At 43.3% G+C, this 19590-nt stretch overlaps 1 protein-coding gene across 1 annotated transcript in view; it reads right to left on the reverse strand.

Annotated features, from left to right (window-relative positions):
• The window catches only part of LOC124961419 (maestro heat-like repeat-containing protein family member 7), a 42357-nt gene extending 23436 nt beyond the window's left edge, over positions 1 to 18921 (reverse strand). The window contains exons 1-11 of the mRNA XM_047519976.1: positions 18723 to 18921; positions 17185 to 17249; positions 16635 to 16757; positions 16427 to 16506; positions 15936 to 16065; positions 15264 to 15350; positions 11129 to 11236; positions 10513 to 10648; positions 9661 to 9749; positions 7896 to 8045; positions 4501 to 4655 (exon numbers count right to left, since the gene is read on the reverse strand). Of these exons, the coding sequence (XP_047375932.1) occupies positions 4501 to 4655; positions 7896 to 8045; positions 9661 to 9749; positions 10513 to 10648; positions 11129 to 11236; positions 15264 to 15350; positions 15936 to 16065; positions 16427 to 16506; positions 16635 to 16757; positions 17185 to 17249; positions 18723 to 18921 (1322 nt within the window). The remainder of the gene's footprint in view (positions 1 to 4500; positions 4656 to 7895; positions 8046 to 9660; positions 9750 to 10512; positions 10649 to 11128; positions 11237 to 15263; positions 15351 to 15935; positions 16066 to 16426; positions 16507 to 16634; positions 16758 to 17184; positions 17250 to 18722) is intronic.
• Between the last annotated feature and the right edge of the window lie 669 nt (positions 18922 to 19590).

The following is a 19590-nucleotide window of genomic DNA, read 5'->3' on the forward strand; positions in this document are numbered from 1 at the left end:
AAGAGTCATCAGTCCCCAAATTCAGGGTGAGTGAAAATGTTCTTCAGAAATTAAGGTAAAATGTGACACACTCTCATGTGAAAGAAAACTAAAAGAATTTATCACCCAAAGACCTGCTGAAAATTGTAAATATTTAGGTATATATAGCAGACTATTTTTCTTCCTATTTCTATTATATATATATAAATATATATATATAAACTTAAGGGGAGAAAAATATATAATATATATTATATATATTTTATACTCATGTTATATTTTATATATAATATTTTATATATAATATTTATTATTTATATATAAAACTTAACTCAAAATGTATGACATGTTTAGTGGGTTTTCTTTAATATGTGTAGATGCAAATGGTAACTGTAACATGAGGCAGGTAAAGTGGAGGAAGCTGTACATTTATGCTTCCTTTTTTGAAGTTGTAAAATATTAAAGTTAGACACAAAACTATAGGTATAAACCTTCCTAATAATCCAACAAATTGATATAAAATGTCACAATCCAATGAATACATCTAAATGGACTACCTAAAACAACTCAAATAATTCAAAAGAATGCAAGAAAGGAGAACTTAGGGACAAAACCCAAAGGGACAAATAGAAAACAAATCATAAAATGGCAGACATCAATTCAGACATATTAGGAATTACATTAATTACAAATGATCTAAATGTACCAACTGAAAGAGATTTTCGGATTGGATAAAAACACAAGAGATATGTGCTGTATAGAAGAAACCCATTTTAAATATAATGACACAGATTAGTGAACATAAAAGAATGAAAAAGCTGTCAGGCATGGTGGCACACACCTGTAATCCCAGTGTCTCAGGAGGCTGAGGCAGGAGGATGGCAAGTTCAAAGTCAGCCTCAGCCACTTAGTGAAGATCTAAGTAACTTTGCAAGACCCTGTCTCAAAATGAAAAATAAAACCTGCTGGGGATAAGGCTCAGGGGTTAAGTGCCCCTGAGCCATGCAAATACAAATCAAAAGAAAAAAAAAAGTGGCCACATTAATATCAGACAAAGTAAACTTCAGGACAAAGAATATTACCAGGGATGAACAGAGACATGAATGATAAGACGGTCAATTTATCAAAAAGATGTAGCAATGTTAAATATGTACACATGTAACAAAATAGACAAAGCAAAAAGTAGTAGAACTGAAGGAATAAATAGGCGAATCCATAATTACATTTGGCAAATTCAACAATTCTTGATAGTGTACATAGATAGAAAATCGGCAAGGATCTCAAAGTCTTGAATAACTCTATCGACTGTCTTAATCTAATTCATACAACACGCCAGGCACTGAAAGAATGCATTCTTTTTTCAGGAGCATATGAAACATTCACCATGATATGCCACATATTCTGGGCTGAAAATGAACCTTAACAAATTTTAAAGAATAGAAGTCATACAAAGTACATATCCTTCCATAACAGATTTAAACTAGAAATCAGAAATAGAAAGTCTGGAAAATCCTCACACATTGGGAAATTAAATACTTCAGAGTTGTTCAGAGGTCAGAGAGAAAACATCAAGAGAAATTAGAAAATATTTTTGAACTAAATGAAAATAAAAATACAACATATCAAAATTTGTTGGGTGCAATTGAAGCTATGCGTCGAGAGAAATTCATAGCATTAAAATGCTTTTTCTTTGCTGGGCACCGTGGTTCGCATCTATCTATAATCTCATGATTCGGGAGGCTGAGGCAGGAGGATGGCAAGTTCAAGGCCAAGCTCAGCAACTTAGCAAGGCCCTAAACAAGTTAGTGAGACCCTGTCTCAAAATAAAATATGAATAAAATGGGGCTGGGGATGTGGCTCAGTGGTTAAGCACTTATGGGTTTAACCCCTAGTACCCCAAAAAATAAAATAAAAAATAAAATGCTTTTTTCTTCCAATGCAGGGCATCAAATCCAGGGCCTCACATATGTTAGGCAAGTGCCCTACCACTGATCTACATCCCTAGCCCCAAAATGCTTATTTTAAAAAAGAAGAAAAAAAGAAATCTCTTAAATCAATAATTTACATTCTCATCTTTAAAAAGATGAGCAAAGCTAGAGTGTAGCTCAGTGGTATAGTGCTTGCCTACCGTGCATGAGGACCTGAGTCCTTCAATCTCCAGTACCATCAAAAAAAAAGAACAAATTAATAGATAGTCTGAATGGCCCTAACCACTGAGTAAATTCAATTTATAATTTTAACACTTTTATTTATTTATTTATTTATTTTTGGTGCTGGGGATCGAACCCAGGGCCTTGTGCTTATAAGGCAAGCACTCTACCAACTGAGCTATCTCCCCAGCCCCTAATTTTAACATTTTTTAAAAAATAAAATTATCTATGATTTCATTAGTGAATTCTACCAAACATTTGGAGAAAAGTAATACCTATTTTATAAAATCTCATCCAAAATACAAAGATAAGAGAATACTTCCAGGGCTGGGGTTGTGACTCAGTGGTAGAAACCTTGCTTAGCACATGTGAGGCACTGGGTTTGATCCCCAGTACCACATAAAAAAATAAATAAACAAAATAAACTTATCGTGTCCATCTACAACTAAAAATACTTTTTAACAAAAGAGAATACTTCAAAACCCTCTTCTGAGTTCAGTAATACCATGACACCAAAATCAGACAAGAAAGAGAGAGGACAGACAGAGAAGAGAGAGAGAGAGAGAGAGAGAGAGAGAGAGAGAGAGAGGAAGAGAGAGACTGACTACAGATTGATATCCCCATGGAAAATGTCCTCAATAAAATAGTAAATTGAACCCAGAAATACCTAAAGAAGAAAATACGTCATAACCACATGGGGTGCACCTGAGAAAGGCAAGAGGTTCCTTAGGAAAAAATGTAATTTGCCATATAAACAAGATGAAAAATAAATAAATAAAACAACTACCCACTCATTTCAATAGAAGCAATTAAAAAAAAAACTTGACTGTGATCTCCCTTCATGATAAACACTCTCAGCAAACTAGAAATAGAAAGGAACTTTCTTAAGCTGACAAAGGACATTAAAAGTATCATACTTCATGGTGAAATATTCCCTCTAAGATGGGAGCAAGGCCAAGACATCCACCCTCACCGTTCTTAACATTGACCAGGAGTCCTGGTCAGTGCAATAAAGCAAGAAAAAGAAATACAAATTAGAAAGAAAGAACTAAAATTTCTCTCTACTTACAGATGACATGATTGTCTATATAGAATATCCCAATGAATCTCCAACAAAAAAGTTCCAAGAACTAATGAGTTTAGCAAGATTGCAGAATATAAGGTCAATTTACAAAAATCTATATCATTTATGTATACTAGTAATAAACTACTGAAATGTTTAAAAATTATTTAACTGCTATTTACAATTGTACAAAAAATACTTAGGAATGTTAAGGTAACATTCTTAACTAACATTTATTTGTAAGATATATATGCTGAAAAACACAAAAGAGTGATGGAAGGAATTTTTAATATCTAAATGGAGAGATATGTTCATAGATCATAGACCTGATATTGTAAAGATGACAATTTTCCTCATATTTATCAACAGATGCAATACAATCTCTTTTAAAAATACCACCAATCTTTTTTTCAAAGAAATAATAATGCCCATATAAATTACAAAATTTAGATGGAAAAACAAAGGAAATAGAATGGCCAAAACAATTTTGGAAAAGAGTAACAAAATTGGAGAATTCATACTACTTGATTCTAAGACTTCATATATAAACTATACTGATCTATGCAGATCAATGGAACAGAAGAGAGAGCTCATAAACAGACCTACACAAATAGAGTCAAGTGATTTTTGATAAAGGTACAAAGGTAACTCAATGGAGAAAGTTTAGTGTCTTCAACAAATGGTGCTAGAACAATCAGACATCACACACAACAAATTAAACCTCAACTTTATTTAAAAAAAAAAAAACTTATTTTAAAAAAACTAACAATGAATCAAAAACAAAACATGGAAGTATAAGAGCTCTAGAAGAAAACATGGGAGGAAATCTCTGACATTAAACATGATTAATACAGGGGGGGAAGATAAATTGGACTTCATCATATTAAAATTTTTTTGTCTACTTAAGAGAATAAGAAGATAATCCTCAAAATGGGGAAGATTTTTGAAAACTTATGTCTCTAACCAAAGACTTGCATCCAGAATACAAAAAGAACTCTCAGTAAGAAAATAAACAACCCAGTTAAGAAATAGGTAAAGGAGCTGGGCACTGTGGCACATGCCTATAATCCCAGCAGCTCAGGAGGCTGAGGCAGGAGGATCTCAAGTTCAAAACCAGCCTCAGAAAAGCAACTTAGCAAGACCCTAAGCAACTTAGCAAGACCCTGTGTCAAAATAAATATAAAAAAGGACTGGGGGTGTAGCTCAGTGGTTGAGTACCCCTGGGTTCAATCCCAGGTACCAAAAACAGGGAGTGGGAGAGAAAAAGATGTGAGCATTTGACCATTCATTGCAATTAATGACACTTACTTTTGTGACTCATCCTCTATCTTAAACAGTGTCAGGATGACCTCGTCGGTGTAGGACTGGGCCAGCAGGTAAAGGATCCTCCTTATGGTGCTCTGGGCGGTAGCCTCTGTGATGCTGTTGGTGTGGAAGTAGATGTACTCGATGATTTCCGACACCTGAAACGATGGGAAAGGAGGTTCTTCCTGACGCCCACCACCCACCAGTTCAGGGCAGGCATCCGCACAGGGCGTGGGGCTGCACGTAACGTGCACGCAGAGCGGAGCAAGGATGCCGCTGTCCCGCTGCACTCTGCCCTGCCGCCACACCCACAGGACTGGGGGCCACCCTATCCCCTTTACCTTAAGAGTAGCAAATAGCAGCCAGGGAAGGCTGACCTGGACCATGTTCTGGAAACCATGTCATAAAGAATCAAGGAAGAAGCTGAGGATGAGGGACTTGGACAAAGGAAGTCAGGGCATAATGTTGCTGCCTCAAAAATCTAAAGACTCTTCAGGAGGGAGGGAAGGGTTGTCCCTGCGGCTTGCTGGTGTGTGGAGCAGAGGCAGCTTCACAGAGAACAGTTTGGACCCGGGAGTCAATGCACTGCCTGGATTTGAATTTCATCTCTGAATTTTACCAGGTAACCTCAGGCCAGGTTCTCATCCACCCTGCATTTCATGTCCTCAGAAAATAAAAACAAATTGACCTACCTAAGTAGTTCTGAGTTAACACTCCTAAAGTAGTTAGAATAGTACCTGTCACATAATAGCTGCTCAATAAACTTCCGTTACTAAAACTCATAGCCTCTTTGAGCCTTCCCCATTTCTAAAAAGAAAACAATTACTTCCTCACAAAACTGTCAAAATAATTAATGACGTAAAATGTCAATGAGGCTAGCACAGTACTTGGCACCTAGTATTAGTGAAATCTGAATATTAACTAAATTCTATGAAACCCTAGTAACCAAAATTGGATAAGAGATGGCAAACTATGGGGTGCACATTCCAGTTCGCCACAAGATAGAACTTCTTAAAAGTGACTCAGCCTTATACACTGTTGATGAGAAGGTAAATTGGTATAACTGTTGTGGAAAACAGTATGGAAGTGCCTCAAAAAATTCAAAATAGGACTACCAGATGGTCCAGCAGTCCCTCTACTGAGCTTACAACCAAAGAAAATTCCATCAGTATGTTGAGGAGGCCTCTGTCCCCCCCTGTCCACCCCATGTTATTGCAGCACTATTCACAATAACCAAGGTATGGAAACAACTGTGTGTCTATCAATTGAAGAAGGAGTAAAGAAAGTGTGGAATCCACATTCCGTGGAATACTATTCAGTCATAAAAGAGGAAAACACCATCATTTGCAACTACCCGGATGAACCTGGAGGACATTACGCTGAGGGAAAGAAGTGAGACAAATACTGCATGAGCTTCCCTACACGTCGAATCTAAAAAACTGAATTCACAGAAGAAGAGAATAGAGGGGTGGTTACCGGGGTTAGGGTGGGGGGTGGGAATGTTGGTCATAGGGAACAAAATTTCATTTATGAGAAACAAAAATGCAGTTTATCTGTTATACAACGTGGTGACTAGTTAATAATAATGTATACTAAAAAATTGCTAAGGGAATAGATGTTGAATGTTCTCATATCACCACCAAAATTAAAAAATAAAAAACTGTCTGTGAGTTAATGGGAGTGTCTCCAAAGTTCAAGTTCTCACAGATAGTGGCTATCGGTAGGTAGGTAGTTAGGTTAATTTAGCCATTCTCCAATGTATATGTATCATAATATCATGAGCTGGGCACAGTGGCACATGTCTGTAATCCTAGCAAATTGGGGAGGCTGAAGTAGGAGGATCATAAGTTCAAAGCCAACCTCAGCAACTTAGCGAGGCCCTAAGCAACTTAGTGAGACCCTGTCGCAAAATAAAAAATAAAATAGTCTGGGGATGTGGCTCAGTGGTTAAGTGCCCCTGGGTTCAATTCCTAGTATCCACCCCCCAAAAAAATCATGTTGTACGCCATAAGTATATAAATATTTCATCCATTAAAAATAATTAATTTTTTTAAAAGTAAGTGGTTTGCAACTAAAAATGAGCTATGTTTTAAAGTAATGAGCTTATCAATATTGCTTTCAGCAGAGTCTGGCTGCTCATGGGCCAGGGATTCTAAGAGTCAGGCAGTAGCCGGAGTTGGCCTGGGGGTTTCAACTCCAAGGGCTCATCGGTAGTCTGCACTGACACGAAGCCTGAGAAATGCACAGGCTGAGATCCAGAAACTGCTGATAGGAACCACCATGGAGCTGTGTGAGCCAGGGAGAGGTGTGGGTTAGGCCACTCAAATGACAGTGTATCCTGAATAGAAGGGAGGCAAGGGACCTGGGGGTGGGAGGTGGAGGGAGGGCTGGGGAGGGATTATATTGTGTGCATGTATGAATATGTAATAACAAGTCCCAGCATTATGTACGACTATAATACAGCAATAAAAAAGGTGGAGACAAGGAAAAAAATAAAAACACAACAAACAGTAACTCCATCATCCCTAAGATCGTTTTAAATGGCATAACAAAAAGGGCAGATTTTTACCCAGTTGAGACTGGTTCTCAGTAAAACAAAAGGATCTTTGTATTTCATTTCTTATTCATGTCAGTGTTTCCTAAGTTGACACCCACAAACGCACGCACACACAAGTGGTCCCCAACAATATTTTTCAATTAGACGATGGCATGAAAGCAATACACATTCAGTAGAAACCATACTTCAAATGCGGAATGTTCCTCTTTTCCTGAGATAGTGATATGTGAAATGCTACCCTTTCCTGATGCTGGTCAACAGCAGTGAGTCGCAGCTCCCAGTCAGCCAATCAGCCACCAGGTCATAAGGAGAAACACTGCAGTGACCTGCGTTGCGAAGCTAGGATGTTCTGAAGGCTAGATGAATTAAACGCATTTTGGACTTTTGGCATTTTAAATTTATGATGGGCTTATTGGGATATATTCCCCTTGTATTTTGAGGAACACCTGTGTCTGTCTATTCCTGTCCTTGACCATGTATATTCTCCCACCTGAGTGAAGAAGCAACCTACAAACCTAACATAGCAACACTGTCTGGAAGCAGATGGGATGACGAGGTCTCTCCTGGTCTTAGGACCCCAGAGAAGTCTTCTGCTATAACTTTGACTCAATTCTTCCATTCCTGGTAGAACTGCAGGCCCGATGGTCACCTCTTCCCATTGGAAATCCCTTTTGCACAATTGCAAACTACTCTTCGTTTAGCCTTTTCCCCTTTGGATTAAAGGAATGAGATTCCTTCAACTCAAGCAGGTAGAAAATAAAACAGAACAAGACCCAAAACAGAACAGAAAGAAAGAATCCTTAAATAGACCTTGAATCATTAAGTCAAACAGAGATGCTACCTTCCCAATTTCTGGAATATTGTATTTCAGGACCATCTTCAACACCTTGGAGGCTGCGTGGATGTCATACAGGTTGGTGCTGATCAAGGCCTCCAGGGCCACCATAATGACATCGGCTCTCTCCATGGGAGTCAGGTATTTCCTAAAGAACTGAAGGAAAAACAGCTGTCTCTATAGTGCCAGCATCCCACTCTGGGATTTCCCCCAAAGCCTCTGGCCTCCAGAAAGGCCAGCCAACCAGGGTCCAGTGGAGGCAGGCCCGGAGCAGCATCTGACTATTTTGTGGTATGAGGTCCCTCCAGAATGCCACCCCCTTTGAGTCCCCAGGAAGAAACACCGGTCCAGACAACATGGTATGGAGGACAATGCCAAAGGCATTTCTATTTTGAATTTGGAATGCAATTAGATGAGTCCATTGGAAATGAATTCTGATGTCCAGTGAGTTTACCAAAGCAAAGAACGCTCATACCTGAGCCACCAGGCCTCTTGTCCCTGAATCTACACATCCATGTGAAGGTCATTCACTCAAGCAATAGTGGTGCCAACTCTGTGTCTGGTTCTATTGCTGGGAGCTGAGGGTGACTAAGAACAGGACCCCAATGCCTTTGCCCTCAAGGAGCTTAGATCAGTCAGGACAAGCAAGAGGCAGCTTCAGGGCAGTGAGAGAAATGCTGGGGCCTTGACGCCAGACTGAACAGGTGAGAGAAGCTTCCTGGACTCCAGCCCAGAGGGAAAAGCGGGAGCCGGGAGGTCCAGGCAGAGGGAACAGAAAGTGCAAAGACCTTGTATGTAGAGGAAATCAGTCTGACTACCGTGTCTTGCTCAGGAACCTGAACCAGGTAGAAAAGGAGAATTGAGACAAGATGAGGCAGGACTGTTAAAGCAGGAGACAGCTCAGGGGGAATTTCAGACTTTAGTAAGAACAACAGGAAGTTAGTGCACAGTCTGAGGGGAAGAACAGGATGGAGTTTGTATTTTAGAACTAGTTTCCTGAGAGTAGCATGGGGAATGGCGTGATGGGGCGTGACTGGAAACAGGGCAATGGGTAAGTAAGAGGCTGCGGCAATAACCCAGGCCAGAGATGTCGGCGGACTGAATGGGAACAGCCAGGGTGGGGCTGGGCAGAGGGCATAGATCTGAGAGCTGTTTAGGAGGCAGAAGAGGCAGACAGGTGTTGAACTGATGTGGAGAGTATGAGAGGAGAGAACCAAGGATCGTTCTCCTAGATTTCTGGCTGGAATGACTTAAGTGACTGAACCTGGGGACACCATACCTAAGACACTTGATACACCCTTGCTGAAGGAACAGAGCTAAAGCCAGGTTGATGTTTCTTTTCTTTTTTTTTTTTTTTTTTTTTGGTGCCAGAGATTAAACTCGGGGTCGCTTAGGCCCTGAGCCCTATCCCCAGCTCTTTTTTAAATATTTTATTTAGAGACAGGGCCTTGCTAAGTTGTTTAGGGCCTCACTAAGTTGCTGAGGCTGTGTTTGAACTCCCAATCCTCCTGCCTCAGCCTCCTAAGCCACTGGGATTACAGATGTGCACCACGGTACCCAGCTGATGATACTTCTTTTTAAAGATTCTACTGAATGTCAGTTACCTCTCGTGCGGCTAGGGGACTGGGCCTTATCCCTCCAGCCTACCATTTATGAGAACTTGCAGACACCCCATCTGTGAGGGATCACTCCTCTGCGGCCCACCCAGGCCCTCTACAAGCTCTCCCCAGGACTCCTTTCCCTGCCACGCATAGTGCAGAGTGAAGATTACCAAGGTGAGATCCTGCAGGCTGGCCAGCCATTCCCCACGGAAATTCTTCTGTAAATCCCTCAGGACAGTCTCTGTCTTCTGCTTTACACCTTCAATCCAAAAAATGGCAATTAAGGGGGGCAGGGCCTTAACAGGGAAAAAGCAAGTCAAACTCCCCCGTTGTCCCACCAAGCCTCAGAGAGAGCAAGAGTTAAATGGAGGAAATGACATTTGTCCAACACAGTGGGGAGAGTTCCCCCACCAGGCCAGGGGGTGGAGGGACAATGTGGCTGGGGCCTCAATCTGGTCCACTCTCAGCCATTGCTCCTGCACCAAGCCAGAAGGTGGCCTGTGCCCACTCCTGTGTGCTGGGCCAAGTGCCTATTGAAGCACAAGAAGCCAGGGTCCTGAAACTCCTCTTGGGAGATTTTTTTCAAAGTCCCTAGGCACCTCTGTGTATGCAGCTTTCTATATCCTTAGCATTCGTAGGGCAGAGAGGGGCTAGACTAAGGATCCTAAGTTTGTTCCCTGAGAAAGGAGCTTATTTCCTGAATCTTACACCTATCCGTAGGGATAGGACAACAGGAAATTCCAAGGATCCAAGTAGATCCCACAGGCGACTGCAAGCTTAGGACATTGTATCAGCAATAGGGTTGAAGCTCATCCAGATAAAGTTTCCAGGTCTGCTTGTAATGGGCTCCCTGGTCTCAGGGCTGTGTGACATATTTACTCCAGTGCCACTGCAAGAGGGCACTACCCTTTGCCGTGTGCCTGACGCAACGCAGGCACCCACTGAACAGGCTTGCTTGTTCTTATTGTTCAGTGGGTCCCCGCAGCTGCAGCCAGGTGGCCATCCAGACTCAGATCACTTACTTCTCTGAAGCGCAAGGATTTTGAGCAAGTAATGTAATGCCTCTGATGCTTCCATGCTGATCTCGTGGTGGGAGCTCACGCACAGGAGGCCCAGGATGCCCATCAGCTTCCCGCTCATGGAGAACAGTGTCATATGCTGCCAGGAAGAAGAAATTGGTTACCTCCCCACTATCCAGAAAGAAGCCTCTCCCCACCAGGACCCACCCCAACTTGCCTTCCCCTCCATCACTAATTTATTCGCCTGCATGGGTGCCCTCCCCTCCCCAGCTCCACACTCTGTCCTGGCCCAGAGAAACCTTTCTAATCAGCACCCAGGTGAGGAATAGCCAGATGCTAGAAGCACATTAGCCAGCCTCTGGGGCTCCAACCCAGCTATCTAGGTCAATGTCCCCCCATAAGGCCGAGATGTGTCTGGTTAATTGGGCTCAGGGTAAACCAAACACGTCGAGAGACTTGTTTCATGGTAATAGAAAAGGAACTAATGCAAAAAAGTCCGAGGCACTCTGACTGCCAGCTCTCCATTACCCCCTGCAGAGCCCTGGGCCCAATCAGGTGCCACACAGGCAGAGAAGCAGGGCTCTCTGGGTCTGCCTCGTACCCCACCCCAAGCACTCACCGACACTTCAGGGAAATTGCAAATAAACCTTTGCAACCTGGAAACAGTGCCCAAGGCCCGGGTCTGCTCATGCACTTTGTCCGACAGTGTTACCCAAGGTAAGATGAGCTGGAGAGGGACAAAGAGACCCATCAGTATTTCCGTGGGAGCGCCGCTTCCTGCCTTCCTTGTCTTGAGACCACATCCAAGACAGCCAAAAAGACAAAGGGAGCTGTGGCAGGTGCCAGAGCACACAGACCCATGAACTTGGCAAAGCAAGGGTAGGTGTAAGAGTCTCTGGCCCTTCACCATTACTTTCTGAGTCTCCTCCTACCGGGATGTTTAAAGACAGCCACACCTTCAAGGTAGAATTACAAAGCAGAGTGTGAGGGGGATGGGAAAAGGGGGGGAGGCGGTGTTCTCCTGGAAGCATATCTATGCAAAGCCCCACCTGCTGGGCCAGGGCTGGAGTGGGGTGGTCTCAAGGATGAGACTATTAACAATAGAGACAGAGGTAAGTATTCTGTAGATAGTAACTCGCTGTATCCTCCCCATAACCCTATGAGATAGGTATTATTATTCTTCAACCTGATAGTTTGAGATCCCACCAGGTAGGAGAGGCCTGCATCCTGCTTGGTGCAAACTTTTGGAAAAGTGTGTCCTGTGTCATAGCTGCATGACAGGGCCCCTCTCCCAATCATGGACCTTCATATACCAAAAGAAGAAGAAAAAGGAGAAGAGGAGGAAGAGAAAGAAAAAGAAGGGGAAAGGGGAGGCAGAGGAAGGGAAAAGAAGGAAAAGCATAAGAAAAGTGAATCACCATTCATACCAAACATCCAATAAAAATTAATTCAGAATTAATCACAGATGCTAACTTAAGATCCAAAATTACAAGCATCTAGAAGAAAAGAGATAATAGAAAAAAAAAAAAGAGATGTTAGATAAGGTAAGGCAAGGTCTCCTGAGAGACCTTAGATAGGCAAAAATTTCTTGGATAACACCACAAAATCATAATCATAAAAGAAAAAACTAATAACATGAGCTTCGTCAAAATGAAGATGGAGCCGGGCTCTGTGGCCATACCTGTAATTCCAGCAACTGGGGAGGCTGAGGCAAAAGGACCACAAGTTCAAAGCCAGCCTCAGCAACTGCAAGGTACTAAGCAACTCAATGAGACCCTGTCTCTAAATAAAATACCAAATAGGGCTGCAGATGTGGCTCAGTGGTTAAGTGCCTCTGGGTTCCATCCCTAGTACCAAAAAAAAAAAGGAGGAGGAGGAAGAGGAGAAGGGCTGCTTTTTTAAGGGGCAGTTAAGCACCGAAGGCAAGCCACAACTGGGAAGGCAAATCACATAGCTGACAAAAGTCAAAATTTATATCCAGAATACATAAAAAACTTTCAAAATCCAAACATTAAAATACAGACCAGTAAAAATTGGGCAAAAAATTTGAATATATACTTCAACAGAGCAGATAGATAAATGGCAAATAAGCCCATGGAAAGACGCTCAGCATCATTGGTCACTGGAAAATGCATTAAAAAACCATGAGAGAGCCAGGTGTGGTGGCCTGTGCCTGTAGTTCCAGGCCGAGGGGGGAGAATTCCTTGAATCTAGTTAGAAGTTAGAGACTAGTCTGGGCAACATAGCAAGACCCCATCTCAAAAAACAAACAAGCAAACAGAACACGAAGAGATACTACTATGAATCTTTAAGAAAGACTCAAGGAGCCAGGCGCCATAGCTCATGTCTACAATCCCAGCGGCTAGAGAGGCTGAGGCAAGAAAATTGCTAGTTCAAAGCCAGCCTCAGCAAAAGTGAGGCACTAAGCAACTCAGTGAGACCCTATCTCCAATAAAATACAAAATAGGGCTGGGGATGTGGTTCAGTGATTGAGTGCCCCTGAGTTCAATCCTTGGTACCAAAAAAAAAGAATGACTCAAGGCCATGTGTAATTACATACTCCTATGATCCTAGCGAACAGGGAAACTGAGGCAAGAGGATTACTAGTTCAAGGCCAGTCTTGACAGCTTAGTGAGAATATGTCTCAAATAAAAAATAAAAAAGTCTGGGGATGTGGCTCATTGGTCAAGAACCCCTGGGTTCAATCCCCTGTACCATAAAAAGAAGAAGGGGGGAAGGGGAAAAAATAACAGAATGAATCAACCAACATCACCCTATGTAAACGTATGATTACACAAATGGTATGCCTTTACTCTATGTACAAACAGAGAAAGAACATGTATCCCATTTGTTCACAATAAAAAAAAAAAAAAAAAAGAAGGGGGAATGAACTCTTGATACACGTAACAACATGGATGAATCTCAAACACATTATGAGGTGAAAATGAAAGAAGACAGATTCAAGAGGCTACATCCTGTATAATTCTATTCAGAGGCTTTTATAGAAAGGCAAAACTATAGAGACAGAAAAGACACGGGTCAGGGGCTGAGGCTAGGGAATTGACTATTAAGTCATGGGGACCAGGTGCCATGGAACTCGCCTATAATTCCAGCAACTCAGGAGGCTGAGGCAGGAAGATTGCAAGTTCGAGGCCAGCCTGGGCAAGACCTTGATACAAAACAAAAATTTTAAAAAGTCTTGGGATGTTAGCTTCATGGAAAAGTGCCCCTGTGTTCAATTCCCAGTACAAAAAAAAAGCCACGGGGGATTCAAGGGTGAGTTACAGTCTGATTATGGTTGTGGTTACATGAGTTTATTTCTCAAAACCTGCAGAACTCCACAATGAAAAAAGGTTATTATTATACTGTATGTAAATTAAAAGATGAAAAATGAAGAATTAAAAGGAAGATCCTTGGGAAAACTATATAGCCCTCAAATATTTTGCAAAAATAACTTCTTCCTAATCCTACCATGCAAAATCAACCAAGAAATAAATGATGTCTTATTATGCTATTATGTAACTTTATAGAAAAAAATTATGTCTATAATACATGCACTTGATTTTTTAAAAGAATTACATCAAAGTAGTGGTGACAATTCAAATTTGACTGTGTATAAAAATAATGTATTTCATCATTTAAATTTCATTTATCAAAATAAATCTATTTCCCCCATCATTTTCTATGAAATGTTAGAAATGGTTCCATGTGGTTCTTTTTTTTCTTCCTTCCGGTGCTAGGGATCAAACCAGGGTCTCACACACGTCAGGCAAGTGTTCTACCACTAAGCCACATCCCCAGCCCTCAAGTGCTGCTTTTGCAGGGTACCATTTATCTCTGGAGACCAAGAACCTCAGTAATGGATCCCTTAAGGACCCCACCCTGTCCAGAACCAGAGCTCACCATCTCCATCCCCCAGGAACTCCAAGAATAACAGAGCATTTGTTATTACACTTGCAGGAATGGTTGCCTAAGAAACACAAAAATGCTTCTCAACAAACACACCAGAAATGATACATTCCAAAGAACTATATGTCACTCACCCAAATATGGATTGATTTCCCCTCTGGATACAACCTTGGTCAAGGTCTTTTTGTAAGATAACTGGACAGTCTTGTCTTTTTATTTGTAGTCACAAGTAATGTTTTATGCAAAATTACATTACCCTAATTTGTTATCATCTTGTTCATAAAAGTTGGTTTCCAGTGACTCTTGGCTATTTCTCCAACTTGAACTCACCCTCAGAATATGGCAACTTGTCATAAATAAGAGTTTTTGAAAAGATCTAAAGACAGTTAAAGAAGAGCTTTGTAATGTTTTGTGTTTCCTGGAGACACCACATTAAAAATAATAGCCTGGATCCAGGAGGTTGCCCGGACCAGTGAGCACTGAGGTCTTTTCCAAGGGGCAGTAACAGGTACTGCTCAGGGGGCCATACTTTGAAAAAGATTAAAACCTGACAAGGATATAAATGTTAAATCTGGTAAAGTTCCAGTGTGCCCAAGTTCTGGAGGAAAACATGTCCTCAGCCTGGTGACTGTGGTTCTCAAAACGCCATCCTCAAAACAGCACCTTGGGGGAGACACAGGAATCTGTCGTCAAGTGATACTTGTGCATGCTGAGGTTTGAGAACATATGCTCTTTGGACTAGAGGGGCATCCAGACTCTCATCATATTCCTCTCTTTCTCTTCCAAGCACAAAGTCCTAGAAACAACAGAGGATTTTGTTTTCCCCTGTTTCAGTAGCCACTTACCTCCAGGAAGTTTTGCAATATGAGCATGTCAGGCTTCATATTGTCCATCACCAGAGCTTGCAACATGTCATCTAAGGCCTGGACCGTCTGACAGGGAGGAGACATGGTATGCACAGAGGAAGGAAGAAGGTGCCAGCTTACCCTGCATCTCAGGGACCTCAGGGACCTTCTCACACCCAGTCACTTTCATTTTCCCTGACGTTGACCCTTCTTGGCCCCACTGAAGGCAAGACCAAGTCCAGTCTATAGGGTAGGCCAAACAGTGAGATGTAGGCCTTGGGCAGGCCTCCGCGACAAGACAGCCCCCGTAGGATTCTCACCTTTAGAGACACCTTCAGTCAGATTAAGGATACTTCTGTTTTTAAAACCCAAAATCCTTGGGAAGATTTGGTGGTTTATGCCATAGAATCTATGAGTTTATTATTAGACTGTCTCCTCCTAAGACTGAGGATGTCATGTGAGCCCTTGTAACAGAATGTGGTTAGCATGGGATCCCAGGCCATTCCATGGGAGGAGGTGAGGGTAAGGGAGGCAGCCCTTGCTGAGCAGCATTAGCACCATGCTACCATGGGCTCTATGGACAGGAAGGCCAGGGAGCTAAGATTACAGGAGGTGACCACAAAGACAAACATCCTCCCCACACCTGCCATGGACACCTCCAGCAGGGGTTACCTGGAGGTAGAGACCAGCACTCTCCTTTCGGTCTAGGCTGGGCATGATGAGTGGCAGAGGGAATATCCTGGAGATACCAGCATTGGCCAGGTCCAGCTTCTGGGATAAGTGGAACGATGGATTTAGCTGGCTGGTGGAGAGGTGGGGAAAGACAAGGTTAGGATCCTGTCAGAGGCTAGGTCATGTTTCCAGGACCCTCTAGGGAAAAATGCTCTGCTGCTCTCTGAGGTACAGGAAAGAGTGGGCTACTTTTCGGTGACCCCTTACCTGGAAAGAAGGGTCCTGATTGTTGGGAACATCCCTACACTGTCCTCATATAGTAAAATTAAAGAACAGTCCCACCATCCCAAAAGGTCAGCAAACATGGATGCCGTGGGGCTTTGCCACCCACAACCCAAAATCAATTTCCCAAGCTTCGTCCTTCTTCCAACTCAAATGTTCTCAACATCAGAGCCCTCAGGGCCATGAGAGAGTGACAGGAGGGAAGGAACCTCAAGGTCACAGCGCAGAGCATTGCTTTCTGACGCACGCAGTTATCCAGGATCTCAGTGGGTTCTTCCAGGATCAATGACTAGAAGGGCCAGGAAGAAACAAGAATTCCCCTCAGAGAGATGCCAGTTGGTGAGCCTGGTCTGTCATCCTCAACTCTGGATGACCAACTCCCAGAAGAACTAACAGAAGAAAGGGTCTCTGTCTTACCTCAATTTTCCTGGCCAGGATGGCTTTGGGAAAGTAATTGTTCATATTGCTGTCTGTCTGGGCATGCACAGCACTACTCAAAGCTTCCACAGCCCTGAGGAAATTCAGTTTGTCCAACCCGGACTAGAACAGAATATAGAGACTCCCAACAATAAGTCAATCACCTGCACCTGCAGCCCACGCCCTGCCCACACACCCAGCCCAGACTCGCATCTAGTAAGCCAAAGGATAGAGTGCACCCCTGATTTCCTCAGCACCGTGTCCCAGTACCCTGCACAGGTGCTCATCAATGTCCTGTTTCCTCTGTATCTCTCTGGGGACAATGGAGCTAGGGGTCTATGAGGAAGATCCCTCCCACAGGACAGAAACTCAAGACCAGAACCCCAGAACCCCTGTCTAATGGCCTGGCCATCAAGATTGCCCCAGACCAAGAGGCAGCAAAGACTGGATTTCAAGTGGCTTCCAAGTCAGGCCTAGTCCTCAAAACCTAAGGAAGCATGAACCTTCCTTTTCTCCTCAATTCTCAAAAAAGTTCCAGAGGATTCCTTACCATGTGTTCCTGTTCTAAACATTCCTGTATTAACCGATAGGCTTCTTTTTCTGATTCACGCAACCCTGAAAAGGGATGGAGTTGAGAGGAGTTTAGCTGTGTCAGGAGGGTCAGGAAGGCAGACATCCTCCCCCAATCCTTCACCCAGAAGGCTCGGAAACCACCAAGCTGGGGTGGTCCCGGTTCCCAGAGCTGCTTCCCAGCTGTGGGCAAGCACAGCTCCACTCAGGTGAAACTCAGAAGTCAAGGTGAAAGGCACTCACATGGGGGCTTAAGAGATTTTTTGCATCACACATAGCCAGGGGTGAAAGAGCTATGGGGAAGGGAGAGATCTTTAAGTCACTCCCAGGGGCCACAAATTTCTGGGGCTGATCTACACTGGCTTTGAAATTCCTGGTTGTGAATGGACTTGAAACCTTGAGTCAGCCTTGCAGCCTCCCTTGTCAACTAAGGTGGTATAGCCCTCTGGGCCCACCTCCCTGAGCAGTGACGATGGCGAAGACACAGAGACTGGGATGCAGGATAGGAAAAGAGCCGGCCCACCCCAGGAGTCAGAAGAACAAAGACCTTAGTACTGGGACTCAAAGCAATACTGGCAACTGACCTGGATTCGGTCCTTCCTCATTACTCTGCAAAGTGCCGGCTGGGATAAGGTTGGAAGTCAAAACCCAGGTGCTAAACACAACCACTCTAGTATCAAACTGCTTTGATACATCAAAGCTCAGCTCTTGTATTTCATTAACCCTGTGTTCTTCAGGTAATTAAAATCTCTCCACTTTAGTTTCCTCATCTGCACGATGGGGAAGGTGATAGTTATCTATTTTGAAATGGAATTAAATAAATCAATGCATGTAATGAGTGATCTTCGGTTGATTAAATTCCCCCAAGGAGATCAATTAGGAGACTGACAATAACCCAGAGGAGAGACCCATGTGGCTCACACCAGGAGAGGTGGTTCGTAGGGAGTGGTCAGAATTATGTATTTCATTTGAAGATCAATAGGAATAGCTGATGGACTAGAAGGATGAGAGAAAGACAGAAGTCAAGGTTTTTGTGACTTGAGAAACTTGAAAGATTGAGTTTCTATTGACACGGGGAACAGATCTCAGGTTGGTAGTAAAGGCAGTTGTTCAGTTGGGAACATGTTAATTTTAAGAGGCCTAGTGGGCATTGAAGTGCAGATGTTAATAGGTACTTGGGTTTAAGAACCTGGCATTCAGGGATTGCAGATCTAGGTTATAAACAGCACCAGTTAGGGGGCTGCTGGCTCTCCTCCTGAGCAGCTGTCAGCCAGGCGTATTTTCACCCAAAGTCCCAGACAACATCTTTTTCCCAACCCAGCTCCAAGCCTCTCAGGGAGGCAAACCTGCAAAAGGGACAAGCCTGCAGAGACTAGAGCTGTGGAAGGGGCAGTCAGAATCTGTGGGCAGAGTTGGGTTCATTAAGTGACATTTCAAGCAAGGGCCAAGCAATAAGTGAACACTTTTAAGTCACTGCAGTTATTTGAGAGACAGCCATGGCCAGGGCCAACTGCTCACCTGATATGTCTGGCTTCCAAGAGTCCTTTAAAATGGACGCCTCAAAGGTTACTCTGGTTGACTTCCGCCTGTTAGGATGTGGATTCATCTGCACACGCGGGTAGCAGCCTGCAGCTTGCAATGAGAACAGTAGCCGGGCCCTCCTGGAGATGCAGTGCCTGCACTTGAAAGTGAAGCTGTAGGAGGCAGCCCTGGTCATTTATGAGAAAAGGAATTGACTGAGCAGTGCCAATGCTGGGTACCTCTATCCGATTCCCGGTGGGACGATCCAGGACCCTCTGGAGAGCCCTGATTCATCCCCACTTGCCCAGGAGCCTTTCATTCAGGGATCTCCCTGCATGGGAAAATCTGACTCAGGGGAGCTCCCAGCCCATGACATCCATTCCTCTGCCTCTGGAAGTCTTAAGGTAAAATCCAGAAGCCCCTTCTCTTAGAGGCTTCTGTCCCCAAGTTCATAATCCTATTTCTGCCCTATGGCAGGGGAGCAGAGAGCCCCCCACAGGTGGAACGCCCAACTCAGACATGACCCAGGGAAATCTGCTTGTGAACCAAGAATAAACTACTGCCCAATCGGGTCCCCAAACTGGCACATTTCATTGCTGGCTGTAGCTCTTAGAAGAGCTTTACTGTAGCCAGATGTGGTGGTGCAGGCCAGTAATCCGTGACTGCAGAGGCTGAGGAAAGAAGATCACAAGTTTGAGGCCAGCCTCGGCAACTTAGCGGGACTCTGTCTCAAAGAATTTTAAAAAGGCTGAGGATGGAGTTCAATGATAGAGCAAGCCTGAGTTCAATCCTCCATGCAGAAAAAATTTTTAAAAGGCTTTGCTGTGGGGCCCTCCCTTGTTTCCTTTAGTCTCCAGCCCCTTTT

This window comes from Sciurus carolinensis, chromosome 12 (genome assembly GCF_902686445.1).
Source record: "Sciurus carolinensis chromosome 12, mSciCar1.2, whole genome shotgun sequence".
NCBI lineage: Eukaryota > Metazoa > Chordata > Mammalia > Rodentia > Sciuridae > Sciurus > Sciurus carolinensis.